The sequence below is a fragment of the Benincasa hispida genome, chromosome 1, assembly GCF_027475165.1.
Source record: "Benincasa hispida cultivar pf3 chromosome 1, pf3_genome.v1.1, whole genome shotgun sequence".
NCBI lineage: Eukaryota > Viridiplantae > Streptophyta > Magnoliopsida > Cucurbitales > Cucurbitaceae > Benincasa > Benincasa hispida.
Window position 1 is genome coordinate 93,702,715 of NC_143478.1, and position 16,308 is coordinate 93,719,022.

The 16,308-nt window shown below is 35.5% G+C and overlaps 2 protein-coding genes across 3 annotated transcripts; one reads left to right on the plus strand and one right to left on the minus strand.

The window, feature by feature from the left end:
• The first annotated feature begins 316 nt into the window (after positions 1–316).
• Positions 317–2,354, plus strand: LOC120081364 (RNA-binding protein csdA-like). Of its 2 annotated transcripts, none has more exons than XM_090310899.1 (4): positions 317–438; positions 1,116–1,493; positions 1,717–1,836; positions 2,200–2,354. In XM_090310899.1, exons 2-3 carry the CDS (start codon positions 1,129–1,131, stop codon positions 1,790–1,792), a joined length of 441 nt encoding a protein of 146 aa, XP_090167025.1. In that variant the 5' UTR covers positions 317–438; positions 1,116–1,128; the 3' UTR covers positions 1,793–1,836; positions 2,200–2,354. The 2 variants fall into 2 exon arrangements, with proteins under 2 accessions (XP_090167025.1, XP_038892097.2); XM_039036169.2 differs by having other exon boundaries at positions 339–606.
• A 3,501-nt stretch (positions 2,355–5,855) lies between these two features.
• LOC120081359 (aspartate-glutamate racemase family) lies at positions 5,856–7,941 on the minus strand. The gene is made up of 2 exons (XM_039036155.2): positions 6,511–7,941; positions 5,856–6,398 (listed from the first exon to the last, which is right to left on the minus strand). Exons 1-2 carry the CDS (start codon positions 7,216–7,218, stop codon positions 6,126–6,128), a joined length of 981 nt encoding a protein of 326 aa, XP_038892083.1. The 5' UTR covers positions 7,219–7,941; the 3' UTR covers positions 5,856–6,125.
• Between the last annotated feature and the right edge of the window lie 8,367 nt (positions 7,942–16,308).

Sequence of the window (16,308 nt, forward strand, 5' to 3'; positions counted from 1 at the left end):
AATGTCCATGTTGTAAAGTTGTAACTATACCCTTATGATCATAGATACTTACACTTATGTGCCACAACATTGGTCTTTCCACATTTAGTAATTCTCTTAAATCATCGATTAACCCAAAAGTTTAAGCTAATAGATGAAGACAAATTTAATATTATATTACTATGATACCATCTTAAATTACCGATTGACCCGAAAATTTAATCTGATGAGTGAAGATAAGTTTAATATTATATTACTAACAAACTAAAAAAAAAAAAGAAAAAAAAAAAGAAGAAAAGAGAGAAATGAAAAAGGGGTTCCTTTGTAAGATGGTATCATAGTAAACCCTTCTTTTCTTTGTAATGAAAACCACTCATCTCTCTCTCCTTTTGTAATATTTTGTTTTGAACTTTTAGATATATAAAAAAAGAATGAAAGAGAGAAAAGCTTGAATATAATGTATGTTCCACTATCAACTTTTTGAGTGGGAATTGGGTGTATATAAACACCACTTCCCTTCTTTACCTATTCCATCTCCATTCTTAATTCTTAATTCTTCTCTTCTTCTTCTTCTTCTTCTTCTTCTTCTTCTCTTTCTTTTAACCACCTTTTTTTTTCTCTCTTAAGGTTTGTGCTCCATCTTCAATTCTTCTGTTTTTCCATCATTTTTCTTTTAAATTTTAGGATCTGTTTGGTTCCACGTTTTTACATCACTTGATTATTGTTTTTTATCGTTTCTAATTTCTTATATCTTTGAAGTAACAAAAACAATACTATTTTTTGGTTTTGAAAAAGATTTTTTTTTGGTTCAATTAATTTTTTTTAAAAGATTTGAATCATTAAACCTAGTGGCTACTGATATGCCAATTGAGTTAGACTTGATTTTGGTCTAAGAGTCCCGAAATAGTAGTAATTTCATGTCTAAAAGTATGTTTTGAGCTTTAAATAATGTCTCATATTTATTAGACATAAAATTGAAAGCTCAAAAACTTACTAAAGACCGACCACTTTTAAACTAACTTACATTTCAAACTTTTTTTTCTTTTCTATATAGAAATGTGCTTTGTAATTAAAAAAATTTAAGTTCTTTTGAAAAATATATTTTTACGTTGTTTACGTGTTAATACAATTTGTAGAGGGAAAGAGAAGATGAGTAGACCGGGAGATTGGAACTGTAGGTCGTGCCAGCACTTGAACTTCCAAAGGAGGGACATGTGCCAGCGATGCGGCGACCCGAAGAGCGGCGGCGGTGTCGGAAGAGGTGGGTCTGGTTTTGGGTATGGAGGGTCGGATGTGAGGCCCAGGGACTGGTACTGTAGCGTGGGAAATTGTGGAGCTCACAATTTTGCAAGTCGATCAAGCTGCTTCAAATGTGGGGCTTTTAAAGACGACATGTCGGCTTTCGACTTTGATATTCCTCGTCCTAGTCCTAGAGGGATTTCCCCATATGCTTTCGCTAGTCCCGCCCGTACTGCTGCCTCCGCTTGGAAGTCTGGTGACTGGATTTGTGCCAGGTATGCGTAGTCTGTTTGATAATTATTTGATTTTCTTTTATCTCAAGATTTCTTACTTTTAAAAAATATTTGTAAAAAGTGATAACGAAATAAAGAAACTCATATCAACTTAATTTTAAAATATAAAAAACAAACAGTTATCCAACAAAGCCATTATATTTTATCATACTAAAGTTTGTCCATGTCTAGATTCTCATGTGAATATGATTGTGTGAAAATCCAGGTCGGGATGCAATGAACATAACTTTGCAAGCAGGATGGAGTGCTTTAGATGCAGTGCTCCAAGAGACTCCTACTAACAAAACTAGCCAAGCCAAAATCCTCCTTCATCATCAAGTTTTGGGTATGTGTTCTTATATAACCGTTGATACAACAAGTAGGATAGAAAGATCTGAATCTCTAACTATGGAAAAACGGTTATATACGTTCAAACTATTAGGGAGCATTCGAGCAAAGAATTAATTAAGTTGTTTAATTAGTCGACTGGGACCTACAGTAAATTTAAGAACTCTTTAGGATGAATAGTTAGTCAATAATCTGTACTCAACCTCCATAACACCCCTTAATTACAAGTATAGTTTTAAAATTTACATTTTTATAATTAAAAAGTTATTAAGAATTACATTGGAATTTACCTAATTTAAAAATAACCATTTTAGTGTCATTAATTAACATATCTTAAAATTTTTTTCCCCATGTTTTGCAGGTATGCTTCCAACTGAGAAAATTTCAAAGAGACTTCATAACCTGCACTAGCTTTTCTTCTCTCTCTCTCTCTTTTTGTTTTTGGTTTTGTAACCTTTTCTTTTATGAGTGATGTTAATTTCTGTGATGATAAAAAATTGAGATATTGTCCAAAAATCGATATTGGTTCTCTGTTTCCTTTAACAAATTACTAGAAGTCGAGAGATCAATAGTTACTCAGATATCTCAATTAGGTTAACACATCTATAGTATATCTCATCACGTACCGATTTTCTGTTACTCTATGATGATTAATTAACTTCTTCTAAGCCTTAGAAAACTAAAAACAATAACAATAACAAAAATACAAAAACAAAAAGAAGAAAATTATTAGCTTTTTCCTTTTGAATTCCCCATGATAATTATATTATCCAAACACATATAAAGTAGGAGGAAATGTTTGTTTCCTTTGTTCTATTCTGAAAAGAGGAAGGGAAAAAAAAAAAAAAAAAAAGAAAAGGAAAAGAAAAAGAAAAAGAGAGAGGAAAAGGAAAAGGAGAGACAGAAAAAAAAGAAAAAGAAAAAGAAGGAAAAAAGTTTATCTTTCTTGGAGTCACCAAAATTTGAATATGCATTGATAAGATAATGTGTCTATATCAATGCACATTTATAAAAAAAAAAAAATTATACAAATTATTTGACTTAATAATTAAGTTATTTTTATTGTTAAAGGTAATTATAAACAATTTGAACGTAATTCAATAGAAAAGACATTAATTATCATTGTTGAAGTTGATGATTTGGTCCAATCATCTCATTTGAATTAAAAAAAAAATCTTGCTCTTAATAATTATATATTTTTATAGAGATTAATAGATGTCAAATCTTCAATTTATGAAAATTCTGGCATGCGACAAATATTTTTATCGTAACTTTGCATATGAATCAATTAATAATAAATCAAACAAAATTCAATCAAGTTAAAAAGAACCAAACATCTATACAAACAGCTTCAAATTACATATAGATCTGATTTAATAATTTATCCAACTAATTAAGTTAGCTACTTTGTATAAAGGTAGGCCTTTTAATTTATGGGGGGTCCCCAAACATAATTTTTAAGCTGTAGTTTGTTACTTTAGGGGCAGTTAGGGGTGGAAAGAAAGAACGAAAGAAAAAAACTATTAGTTTTAAAGTTCGGTCAGTTTTAATTAATTATTCTACCCATCTAAGCATGGAAATGGATGTTTCAAACAGTTTTTTCTTAAAAAAAAAAAAAAAGAAAAGAAAAAGGAAAAAAAAAGACAATTTAAGCAACTAAGGCAAAGTTAAAATAAACGATAAGCAATAAATGAAATGAGAAAATTCGCTAACACATACTATATGCTAGTTAAGTTATGCACACTTTGATTTTGAGGTTTAATTTTGGAATCAATTTGGTCAATGACATCAATTTTATGTTAATTACTAATCAAAAGACGACGGTGACTCCATTTTTTATCCACTTTTGTTTAATTTCTTTAAAATAAAAAACTTTTTATTTCTTTATATTTTTTTTGCATCTTTCTCCCTCTATCCATGACCACCATTGCAGTAGTTTCTTTTTTCCTTCTTTTCCTTCTCTTTTCTCTCCTCCCACGTTTACCTTTAAAAACAAAAATATTTAAACGTAGAAATGGAGAAAGGAAGGAGAGGGAACAAGAAAGAGATAAGAGAGGAAGAGCAATGGACAGAGGATGGAGTTTAAAAAAAAGGAGAAAAAAGAGGCAGAGCGGAAAAGAGGAGAGAAAAACCGAATTTTTTTTTTCTTAAATCTTTCTTTTTTTAAAAAAAAAAAAAATTAACAAATAATATCAACTCCTAAAACTCAAATATACCATTAAGACACACTTCGAATAAACTTAAGCATTCAACCCAACTTATCACTTTTTCTTTAGTATGTGGTCGTATGATTTGACGGATAATAAAGTAGGAGGTCTTAAATTCAAGTATTTGACTAAACGAATTCAACTAGTCATGTTCACAAAGATTTTCACCAAGAATTTGATTTGCCTAGCCAAACCATACGAATTCGAATGGACTGAACTTATGATTCAACGACTCTTTTAATTCAAAGATTCAAGATAAGAGAGAATGGGAGCAACACAGGGATGTTATAGAGAAAAAAGGTACAGTACAAGCAATATGGATTAGTGTTTTGAATATTGAACGAAAGAAGAAAATGATACTAGTTTAGCTGCAAGGATTTTTTTTTTTTTTTTTTTTTTTTCATTTTTAATTTAAAGTAACTTTTTCAGAAGAAGCCAAAAATCTTTAGATTAAGTTTACTACTGATATGAACATACGTACCACGAAGTTGATAAAAAAACACACAAATCAAACATGGATTATACAAACTTTAATTTTTGTTACTCATTTTTCTGCACAACCCAACCACAAGTTACACAAATTTGATGATTTCCAACTTCAGGCTTTACAAACCTAGATTAATTAGAATCACAAGCCAAACATCCTCTAAACTTTCACCAAACCACCAGCCATGTAACCTCTCACAAGGAAAAGAGAGAGAAAAAGCAATGTAAGTTTCATTCAGGGCATTAGCTTGATCCGTCTAGTAAAATGTTGCTCATGTGATAAAACACAAGTGCATATGATATTACTCGAGAAAGAACACAGAACAAAAATCCGAGATGGCCACAATTTTACCATCATGGGTTGGTCTAAGATCAATACGGATCATGGACTCATAGGTAGAATAATGGACATCAGAGGAAATGAATTTAATCCATAGTGACCACTTATTTAGAATTTAATATCCTACGAGTTTTATTAGACACCCAAAAGTCGCAAGGTCATGCATGTTGCCTCGTAAGATTAGTCAAGGTACGTCTAAGCTAGCTTGGGGTAATCACAAATATGAGGAAAAGAGAAAAAAAGAAAAATGGATGGTCCACAGTTGTGCAGTTCTATTATAGTCATTGTTTCACCCTACCTCCATCTTACCACAGAACATTCCAATTCATGAGGGAACCCCAACTGCACACTTTCAACTTTCTGAGTACAATAATTTCAAAAAACTGTTCATAATGACATATGTCAATCTCAGTCCATGTTATTCCATGTGATTTTATTGAAAGGGTGAGAAGATGAAGTGAACAGCAATGCATTTCACACAAATTTCGATACACATAATCATTTTGTCATTTTTCCAATGAAAGTTCGATTTCTTAGATTTTAAAAAAAAAAATGGGGGAGGGGGGTTGAAGAAAGAAGAAGTATGTGCATCTACTAAGACTAGTATCAGCATATCATCAAACCCCTTTTTCCCCATTGATCTATTTACATCACTTGATGTGCTTGGTTCCTATCTTTTGCATGAACTCACGATGTCTAAATGAAAAATGTGATGAGCCCTAACACCTTATTTTCAAGAGCAACCAGAGATAAAAGAGCCAGTTGCCAAAGTAAATCTGATGGCAAGGAGAGAGTTCCTTTATGAAGAAACCAATAAGACAATAAGATTGAGAAAAATGGAAAAGCCAAAATGTCCTTTTTAACTGTAGATAGGATCATACCCTTTTGTGACAAATATGGGTACTTCATAAATGAATAGTAATGATCTAAATGAGAAGTAAATTGCAGGCTGAAACTAAAACAAGGGGAAGGACAGAGGTATACTAGTATTCAAATAATTTCCATATTTCTAATTCTATTTGGTTAACGGTCTTCCTTCTGCTATGAAATGAGAGAGAGGTCATGTTGGATGATCAATCAATTCTACCAGTATTGACCTTGTACATGATTTGTAACTCAACAATTTAAGACAATGCAGTAGATTTTAAACATATACCCTGATACTTTTTTTGTTCAAAGTTCTGAGGACAAAAAAGTTTAAAACAAATTGAGGTCTTGAAAAGTGTAACAGGAGGAAGATTAGGACCAAATACCTTATTCAGCACATTGTGCCCAATTGATAGTGGACCTTGCTAATGCGTCCATTGGGTCAATGCATCTCTTAAGAAGGGGATCATCCAAGGGCAAAAGATCCTTTATATCATCAGAGGCAAGGATGACAGAGTTGACAGCCCTCACCAAAAGAACTTGAAGTGCAATTCTTAGTAAATTCCTTGCCCCTTCTATGTCTTTTCTGTTTAGAGCCTCAATTGCAGGAATTACAGTATGCTCCATAGTTGCTTTGTCTGGAAGAACCACCTCAAATCCCTGCATGAATATATACAAGGACGATTCATGACAGTTAAACTCACTCAAAAACAGGAATAAGATCTTCAAGATCTATGAAGTATGAAGTTCAAAACAACGAAGAGATGCCTACTTCATTCTGCAGTTTCTCCTGATAATACCCTGCACTTAAAATTGCATTGGTTGCAAGAACTCCAATCCGTAAGGGACTCCCAGCTTCGAGTGGCTTCAACTTAGCTTCCTTGAGCTCTCTAGCAACACAATCAGCCATGTGAAGGAAGGTAACAGGACACCCTTTTGAAACATCTTCATACCATAAATGAGAGATGTGACAAGGCATAACAATGCAACGAGCACCCGAATTCTCGAGAAAAGCTCTCTTACTCTTCAAACTCTCCACTACTAATCTTGAGTCCAATCCTAAATCCTCACTCTTGTAGTTGAGAACTGGGTGAGAACTTTTATCAAACACTTGGAGCTCGTTACTAAGAGTTGGATCAGAGCAAAGAACAAAAGGAAGACCAGATTCTCCATCTTTGGTACTCCATTTAACTAATTTTCCCAAGAAGTTTACAGTAGAATTCACAGAAGATCCCCCTAATATACCCACTGAATTTGATTGACTTAGCAAAATACCAGTTGAATCTTTACTCGTTTTCAATACTGAGCTGAACCCAGAACTCTTTTTAGATTCTGGAAAATGTTCACTTTCATCAGTGTGCAATAGAGTTGATGATGGTGGTAAAGCCTGAAGAGGATTCAACCTCCATTGATGCTGAATTCTACGAGTATTTACATAAGCAGATATACAAGATTGACTACTTAAAAGCTGGCAAGACATTGTCAGTCCTAAAAAACATCTGGGTTTCAACAATAAGAAACCCAGTCAACAATTTCCCATCACAAGAACATCAAACTCTATATTGGGTCGATTGAATAATGAAATTACCTGCAATATCAGTAAGCAAAACAGGGGGAAACCCCCTCTCCGGCATTCAAAATGGAGGGAAAATTGAATATCAATCCCTAAGACAAAACCGCATCATCTTTTTCTCAACAATCAAAGCAAAGAAGATCACGAGATAAAAGAAGAAGAAAGATCAGGAACAGCAGTAGCAAGAAAAAGAGAAAATACAAACAATCTCCTGGATTTGAGGATATTTGGGAGAAGAAATCATTCAGAAATGGATGGGGAAGTAACAGTTGAAGCAAGTGGAAGTGGGAGGAATCTTTGTTCTCAAAACAACGGCATCCATTTCAAAAAATTTAGTCACTTGTCCATTTCTACAAAATCTCGTGCTTCCAGAACAGCATTTATCCGAATTTCGGTGAAGATCCCTGTAGAATGTAGATCGTCCTTTTTTTTCCCCACCGGAAAAGAGATGAGATGATAAAACAAACGTGGATCAGGATTTTGGTGAGTGATTTCAAGGCAGAAATTTGGAAACAAAAGATTCTATTTCATTTTTTTCAGATTTGTGTTGGTAACCAATTTAATAATTAGGGTTGGCAATGGGTCGGGTCGGGGTGGGGTCCCCCGTCCCCGGTTCCATGGGAGAAATTCATCCCATCCCTGCCCTTGTCCCCGCCATTTGAAGGTGGGGCGGGAGTGGGGATTACCCGTCGGGGAAACGGGTCCCTGTGGGGCCCATTCTTCGTTTTCCATAGGGATTTCCCTACTAGTTTCTGTGGAGCAATTTTTTTTTTTTTTTTTTAATTCGAGTGATTTTATTTTAAATTTGATTAGTCCACATAAAATAAACAAAATTTTATAACTAATCTATGAAATAAACACAATTTAGAAGCTCACAAATCCATTAAATAAGTTTATCGGATTTCTCATTTTTTTAATTCGAGTGATTTTATTTAAAATTTGACTAGTCCACAAAAAATAAATAAAATATGATAGACTAATCTATGAAATAAACACAATTTAAAAACTCACAAATCTATTAAATAAATTTACAACTTAAAATTAAATAAAATTTGAATAAGGAAGTCAATTAAAGACAAATGTCTTATACATTTAAAATATATAAATTGCTCGTTTTTCTCTCTTCACCGATAACTTCACATTCAAATCTGTCTCCTTTCTTGGCATCATCAGACCCTTAGATGTGAGTATTATTCATTCCTACATTTAAAATGTAATTAACAAATAATGTCACAACAAAAAAATGCTAGACCATAAAAAATAAAAAGTGTCATAAGAAAATAATGTTAATACTTGAGCATACCTTAGTCACACGCCATCTTCATCAGAATCGTCTACATCTTCTAAAACAGTTGCTAAATGTTCAACCATTTCTTTTCCTGCCTTATATTGTCACAAATTTATAATAAAAGAAAATATTTATTAATATGTTAAATGCTAAAAAGAGGTCAAACAAAATAAACAAATCAAAACTTCAGTTGCAATCCAATTTTGAGCGCACATCAAAACCTCTATCGTATTTCGATGAAGTTTGTTACGATGTGGGCTTACAATCCTACCATAGGTACTAAAAACAGACTCTGATGCAACACTAGATAACGGGATGGCTAATATGTCTCTTGCAATTTCTTGTAAAATGGGATACTTGACACCATTCAATTTCCACTAACTCAAAATATCAAAATCAGATGATCGAGGTAAGACAGGTTCACGCTTAGCTTGAAGGGAAGGGGCCTTCACTCTTCATGGAATCACGAATTACGCTCGGGTCAGCTTGAAGGAAAGGTAGGTCTTCTTCAGTCTTCACGACAGTGGTCTTCGGCTTCAAGTTCACGCTCAGTCTTCACAAAGACCGAAGACGGCAGGTAGGTCTTCTCTTCTTCAGTTTTCACGGCAAGTGGTTTTCAATTTAGGGCATTTTTTTAGTTTTTTAAGTTTAGGCTTGGCTTCTTGGGTTTAGAGTTAAAATTTGGATATTTAATATTGGGTTCCAATCCAACACTATACATTATAAATATATATATAAATAAATTATTTTATATATTATAAATATATCAAATCAGGGTCGAGGATTAACCAGGATCGGGGTCAAGGTCGGGAAGGGGCCCCAAAATTTTTTTTTGGTTTGACCCCATCCTCGGTCAAACCGTGGATTCCCCGCGAGGACCCGACCCTGTAGGGAATTTTGTCAACCCTATTAATAATGGTTTAAATGGAGCAGCTTAACCCATGTACTCTCCTCTTTTTTATCAAACACAAAAAAAGAAAAATATTTAAAATATAAAATAAAATTGTCACTTGTCAATTTTCCATCTGGTGCAACTATGATTGCACGTAAGACAAATGTAGCTATTGGGGTTGATGCCCTAAATCTCGTGGGTCCTTAATTATAACATAAACACAAATTATTTATTTAATAAAATAAGCAGTATTTTATTTGATATTTAGTAGAATTAAACCCACAAAACTAATAAATTAAGATCCAATCTTCTGTAACTTAAACATGTATGTGGAGACATATAGGTGGACCATGTTTAAGAGACAACCTAAACAGTCTGTAGTAGATGGATAAAGCTGGGTGCCTTATCCTCGTGACACTACGAACACGACCCACTTTGTAGATGTTATAATTATTTTAAAGTACTACAAATGATTTAATCCTGATCATTCATGTGAAGACATGTACACGGGGGTGTTCTATACAAAGAGTTTGTATAAGACCAGACTACGAAATGACTAGTCTCACAATATGACACCGTTGATAGAAGAGATGTACATTTCACTAGGATGACCATAGGTGACTTGATCTGAATCCTGAGTGAGTTGTGAACTCCTGCCAATGAAGGCGGTCCTTTGATCTGCATGGGTGAGAGTGGCCAGTGTCGTCAACTCAATATGCTTGCCATTTTAGGGATTCGTCTGATTGGGGAGTTGGGAATGAAACTACACAAGAAGGAATTCACTCATTCTCTATAGTTAAATAAAGTAGAGAAATTGCACCCTTAAGAGCTGATTTTAGGGCTTAAACAATGTGGTGCCACACCCTCTCCTGGCCCGAGAGTGGTTTGGTCATAGTTGGACTATGACTTATTATTCATTAGAGGGATCAATGGTACTTAAGGAGTTATATGTAACTACAGAGGTAAAATTATAATCTTAGCCCAACTATACTTACAAGCAATTTGTAAAGGGTCAACACACCATTGATTTGTTATATCCAATGACACAGAAATATATCTATAGTCCAAAGAGTACAACTGTCGGTCTTTAATGGAGTGACCGACAGTTAATGGAAGATAGAAAATTTAATTAAATAGTTCAATTAATTATCCAAGTACCATTGTGTTGGGTTTTATGCCCTAAAACTCATAGATAGTAAATGTAACATTTGACGAATAATTAATAAAGTGTTATTAGTGTTTATTACAATAAATAATTATTTCTTATCTTGTATTTATCTTGCTTAAATAACACTAATTTAATAGAATTGAAGGAAATCGAACTCGAGATTTCCATGAGCAGCGGAAAAAAGATCATTCCAAATTACAGTCATGAATTAACATTACAAATTATAGTCATAAACAAAACATACAATTATGCAATCATTTCAGAAATTACAGCATGAACACTACAAATGAACAAGGCAAAAGCTACAAACATTTGTAGACTCGTCTCCACGCTCCTTGCTCACAACGCTCGAACACAGAAACCTCGAACGCTCGAACAACACGACTACCAGATTGCACGAACACTTTGCGCTCGTCCTCAGGGATCGCCTCGGTCACGAACTCCTCAGCAACATGAATGATCTCCACAGAATCTCGACGGTGTCGAGTTGTGTAAGACACCGCCAAGAAGGTTACCTTGGTATTCTCGGTGTGAGAATCCAGAGGGTGGGCTCTGTGTGGACTTGGAATGAGGCAGACGAAAGAGGAATGAACAATTGTGTACACAATTGTGCAAGTAGGAGATGGCGAAGACCTGTCATATAGGTCGATGCCCAATCGTTTAGCTAAAGCTAAGTGATCGTCTAGAAAAAGCTAAGCGATCGTTTAGCTCATTGCATAACTTTGTGTCTGTCGCTACAAACATTACACAATCGTTTACTTTAGGCAAGCTGTCGCTAAGTAAATATTGCACAATCGTTTAGCTCGCCCAAGCTGTCACTTAGTAAATCTATATTTACTTGACAAGCTTTCGTGAGATGTTTTTCTGAGAGTGAATCTCAAAACAATTTTTCAACCTCATGTAAAAATTTACTAAAACTTACTAAAATTAAGAAAACCATTTTTCTTTTATCTCACGGTTACCATGAACCACCAATAACCTCGCAATCTCACGGTTACCATGAACCACCAATAACCTCGCACTTAATTTGTTATTAGAGAAAAAGAATTAATTATTCAATTATTAATATTATTATAAATATAAATGATAATCAACTTATCATACTATATTTATAACCTATAGTTTTAATATTATGAAACATATAAACCACAGTTCTTTTTTTATTCCATGGTACTTAATGTAAATCTCATTTATATTAATCCTCCACTAGATGTATCTCATACATCATACCGATTATATCATATATAATCAAAATACCTCTTGTCAGTTTGAACATTTTAAATCAACACCAAGAACTGATCCTCAACTGAATCCATTGAGCTACCAAGGGTACCTTATGGACCTGTAGCTCGAAGCTCCAACCGTACGTGAATAACTGACTAAACTCTTTAGTTACGGGATCCACCATCTGTTGACTGCTAGACACTCCACTAAAAACCGACAGCTGAACTCTTCTTACCACATATATTATGTGTCCATCTTAACCAATCATAAGTGTGACAACCCTTCACAGATCGCTTGTAAGTACAACTGGGCCAATAAATGTTATGTCCCTGTAGTTATATCTAACTCCTTAAGTACCACTGATCCCTCTAATGAACATAAGTCATAGTCCTACTATGATTGAGTCCTCTCTTCCAAAGAGAAGTTGTGAACACTATGTTCAAGTCCCAAAATCAACCCTTAAGGGAGCAATCTCTCTACTTATCTTTTTTCAGGAAATGAGTGAATATCATCTTGTGGATTGAGTTCCCGGCTCCCAGATCAAACAAGTCCCCAAAAAGGTAGGCATGTTGAGTTGGCAATTTAGCCACTCTCACCCATACTAATCAAAGGACCGCCCTCAAAGGCAGGAGTTCCCAAAACACTTAGGATTGAGGTCGTGTCACTTATGGTCGTTTGGGTGAGATGTAAGTCTCTAGTATCAACGACGTTATATACAGAGTCTAGTCATCTCGTGGTCCACTCGCACGTTATATACAGAGTTAAGTCTCTAGTATCAAACTCTTTGTATAGGACACCCCCACTCGCACGTCTCCACATGAATGGTCAGGATCTATTATCTGTAGTAGTTTACAACACCTGCAAACCTCTACAAAGTGGGTCGTGTCCATAGTGTCACCAGGATCAGGTATCCCACCTTAATCCTTATACTACAGACCTATTTAGGTTATCACTTAAGGCATGATTCACTTGTATATCACATATACATGCTTAAGTTCACATAAGATAACCAATGAGCTTTGTTTATTGGATATGAGTAAATGCCATAATTAAATAACACTTATTTTATTCGTTAAACAGTATGTATCTTTACAAAACAACGAGACTCCGAGAGAATTAGGACACCAATCTCAACAATCTCCCACTTGTTCTATTGACTCGGGAGACTAATGTACAATACTATATAAAAATGTACAATATACAATAAACTAGGGCATACCCCAGTATCAACTCTCACTTACCCTAGACAAGATGCCGCATGTCCCGCAGACCCAGACTCTCCAGGTGACCCTCAAACACTTTAGTTGTGAGGGCCTTTGTAAATGGATCAGCAACGTTGTGATCCGATACGATCTTCGTGACTATCACATAACCACGATGCACAATCTCCCTGATCAGGTGATATTTCCGTTTTATGTGCTTACCCCGATGATGACTCTGAGGCTCCTTCGAATTTGCCATAGCCTCGCTGTTATCACAATAGAGAGTGATTGGTAAATCCATATTTGGAACAACTTCCAAATCTGAAAGGAATTTCCTCAACCAAACAGTCTCCTTAGCTCCTTCACAAGTCGTTACGTATTCGGCTTCTATAGTGGAGTTCGCGATGCATCCTTACTTGATGCTTCGCCAGACTACAACCCCTCCATTCAGAGTAAACACTGACCTCGATATTGATTTATGAGAATCTCGATCGGTCTAAAAGTCAGAGTCCGTGTATCCTATAAGGATCAGATCTTTATCTCCATACACAAGCATGTAGTTCCTCGTTATCCGAAGATACTTGAGGATCGTTTTGACTGTCGTCTAGTGATCAAATCCTGGATTGGACTGATACCGATTGACAATTCCTACTGCATAACAAATGTCGAGTCTAGTACACAACATTGCATACATTAAGCTTCCTACAACAGAAGCATAGGGAATCCATCTCATCTCCTCAATCTCTCGAGGTGTCTTAGGACATTGATCCTTAGACAAAACGATTCAATGCCTGAAGGGTAAAAAAACCCCTCTTGGAATCCTGCACCTTGTACCTGATCAACATTTGATCAATGTACGATGCCTGAGATATGGCTAACAGTTTGTTCTTGCGATCCCGAAAGATCTGGATCCCTAGAACATACTGTGCCTCACCCAAATCTTTCATTTGGAACTGGATAGCTAGCCACTTCTTAATGTTAGTCAGATACCCTACATCATTCCCAATGAGTAAGATATCATCCATATATAGTACCAGGAAAGCTACTGAGTTGTTGATGATCTTCTTGTAAACACAAGGCTCATCAACGTTTTGATCAAAGCCAAACGACTTGACAGCAGTGTCAAATTTGATGTTCCAAGATCTAGATGCTTGTTTCAGCCTATAAATGGACCTATTAAGCTTGCAAACTCTTTGCTCTTGATCTGGAACTATGAACCCCTCTGGTTGAGTCATATAGATGGTCTCCTCAAGATTACCATTAAGAAAGGCAGTCTTGACGTCCATTTTTCAAATTTCATAATCATAAAATGTGGCTATGGACAGAAGAATCCTGATAGACTTCAGCATGACAACAAGTGAGAAAGTTTCCTCATAGTCAACTCCATCGGCCTAGGTATAACCCTATGCCACGAGTCTAGCCTTAAAGGTTTGCACCTTTCCATCTACACCCCTCTTTCGCTTATAGATCCACTTACACCCAATAGGTCTTACCCCATCAGGTAGATCAACAAGCTCCCAGACGTTATTGAAGTACATAGACTTCATTTCCTGGTTCATAGCCTTAACCCATTCATTTTTGTCAACATACTTCATTGCTTTCTTAAAAGACAATGGATCCTCAACCCTATCATTTGTAATGATGTTTTGGGCTTCAATCAAACTCATGTAGCGATCTAGTGGGTTCATAACCCTCCCATTACGTCGATGTAGTCTCAACTCTTGAGCTGGTTGACTAGACGTTCCGACCTCAACATCTCTTGTTGATTTGTTGGGCTGTTCAACAACTCTTGTTGAACCTTCAGCAGTCTCAATCTCACTAGAGATCTCACGTAAAACGAGCTTACTTCATGGCTTATGATTCTTCATGTGGTCTTCTTCCAAGAAGATAGAATTTGGGGAAACAAACACTTTGTTCTCACTTGGATCATAAAAGTATCCACCTCTCGTTTCCTTGAAGTAGCCTACAAAGAGGCAAACCTTCGAACGCGGTTCCAACTTCTTCGGGTTAGTCACAAACACATGTGCCGGATAGCCCCAAATCCTAAAGTGGCGTAAACTACCTTTACGGCCTCTCCATAACTCAAAAAGTGTTTCAAAAACACTTTTCGAGGGAACGTTGTTCAGAAAATAATATGAGTCTGCGCTGCATAACCCCAAAACGAGTCTGGAAGATGAGCATAACTCATCATAGATAGAACCATGTCCAACAAGGTTCTGTTTCTCCTTTCTGATACACCATTCTGTTGGGGTATACTAGGGGACGAGAGTTGGGATGCAATCCCATGTTCTATAACATAGTTCTAGAATTGGAGGTCCATATACTCTCTACCACGATCAGATTGTAGTGCTTTTATCTTCTTACCTACCAAGTTTTCAACCTCAACCTTATACTCCTTGAACTTGTCAAGGGCTTCAGACTTACGTTGCATTAGGTAGAAATACCCGAACCTTGAATAATCATCTATGAAAGAGATGAAATATTCATACCCACCTCGAGCTTTAACATTCATCGGACCACAGAGGTCTGAATGTACAAGCTCCAAGGCTTCTTAGGCTCTGTAACCTTTTCCAGTAAAAAGTTGTTTGGTTATCTTGCCTTCAAGGTATGATTCACATACCGACAAGGAGTTTTCTTCTAAACTCTTTAGAAGTCCACTTTTCACCAACTTCTCAATCCTATTGAGGTTGATGTGACCTAACCTAAGATGCCAAAGATGGGTATTTTCCTTTGGAAAAACCTTTGGTCTTTTAGCTGTTGTTGCCGTACTGAATATTTCAGTGTTAAACAAGGCTTTTAAGACTAACGACCTTAGTACATATAAGTTATTTTCCATTGAACCATAACCAATCTCCATTCCATTCTTGAAAATAAACACTTTATTCTAAAAAAAAAAAAATAGACGGTATAGCCTTGTTCAATGAGACAAGAAACCGAGATTAAGTTCATCTTAATATGAGGAACTACAAAAACATTATCCAGTAACAGATAACATTTCTTGTCAACAAATAACTTTAGCCTGCTTACAGCAACAGCTGAAACAACCCCACCAGTACCGACTCGAAGAGTCATCTCTTCCTGTGGCAACGTTTACCAGAAACTGAATCCTTGGTAAGAGGAACTGAATGATTGGTAGAACCTGAATCTAGGATCTAGACATAATCATTATTCTCTACCAGACACGTCTCCAAGACCAATAAATCATATTTACTGTCTTGTCTCC

Bases quoted from the DNA above. Each gene is read 5' to 3' on its own strand.
- LOC120081364 (XM_090310899.1), top strand. From the start codon at position 1,129: ATGAGTAGACCGGGAGATTGGAACTGTAGGTCGTGCCAGCACTTGAAC. The intron at 1,494-1,716 runs GTATGCGTAGTC...GTGAAAATCCAG, and splicing joins GGTGACTGGATTTGTGCCAG to GTCGGGATGCAATGAACATA.
- LOC120081359 (XM_039036155.2), bottom strand. From the start codon at position 7,218: ATGTCTTGCCAGCTTTTAAGTAGTCAATCTTGTATATCTGCTTATGTA. The intron at 6,399-6,510 runs GTAGGCATCTCT...ATATTCATGCAG, and splicing joins AGGAGAAACTGCAGAATGAA to GGATTTGAGGTGGTTCTTCC.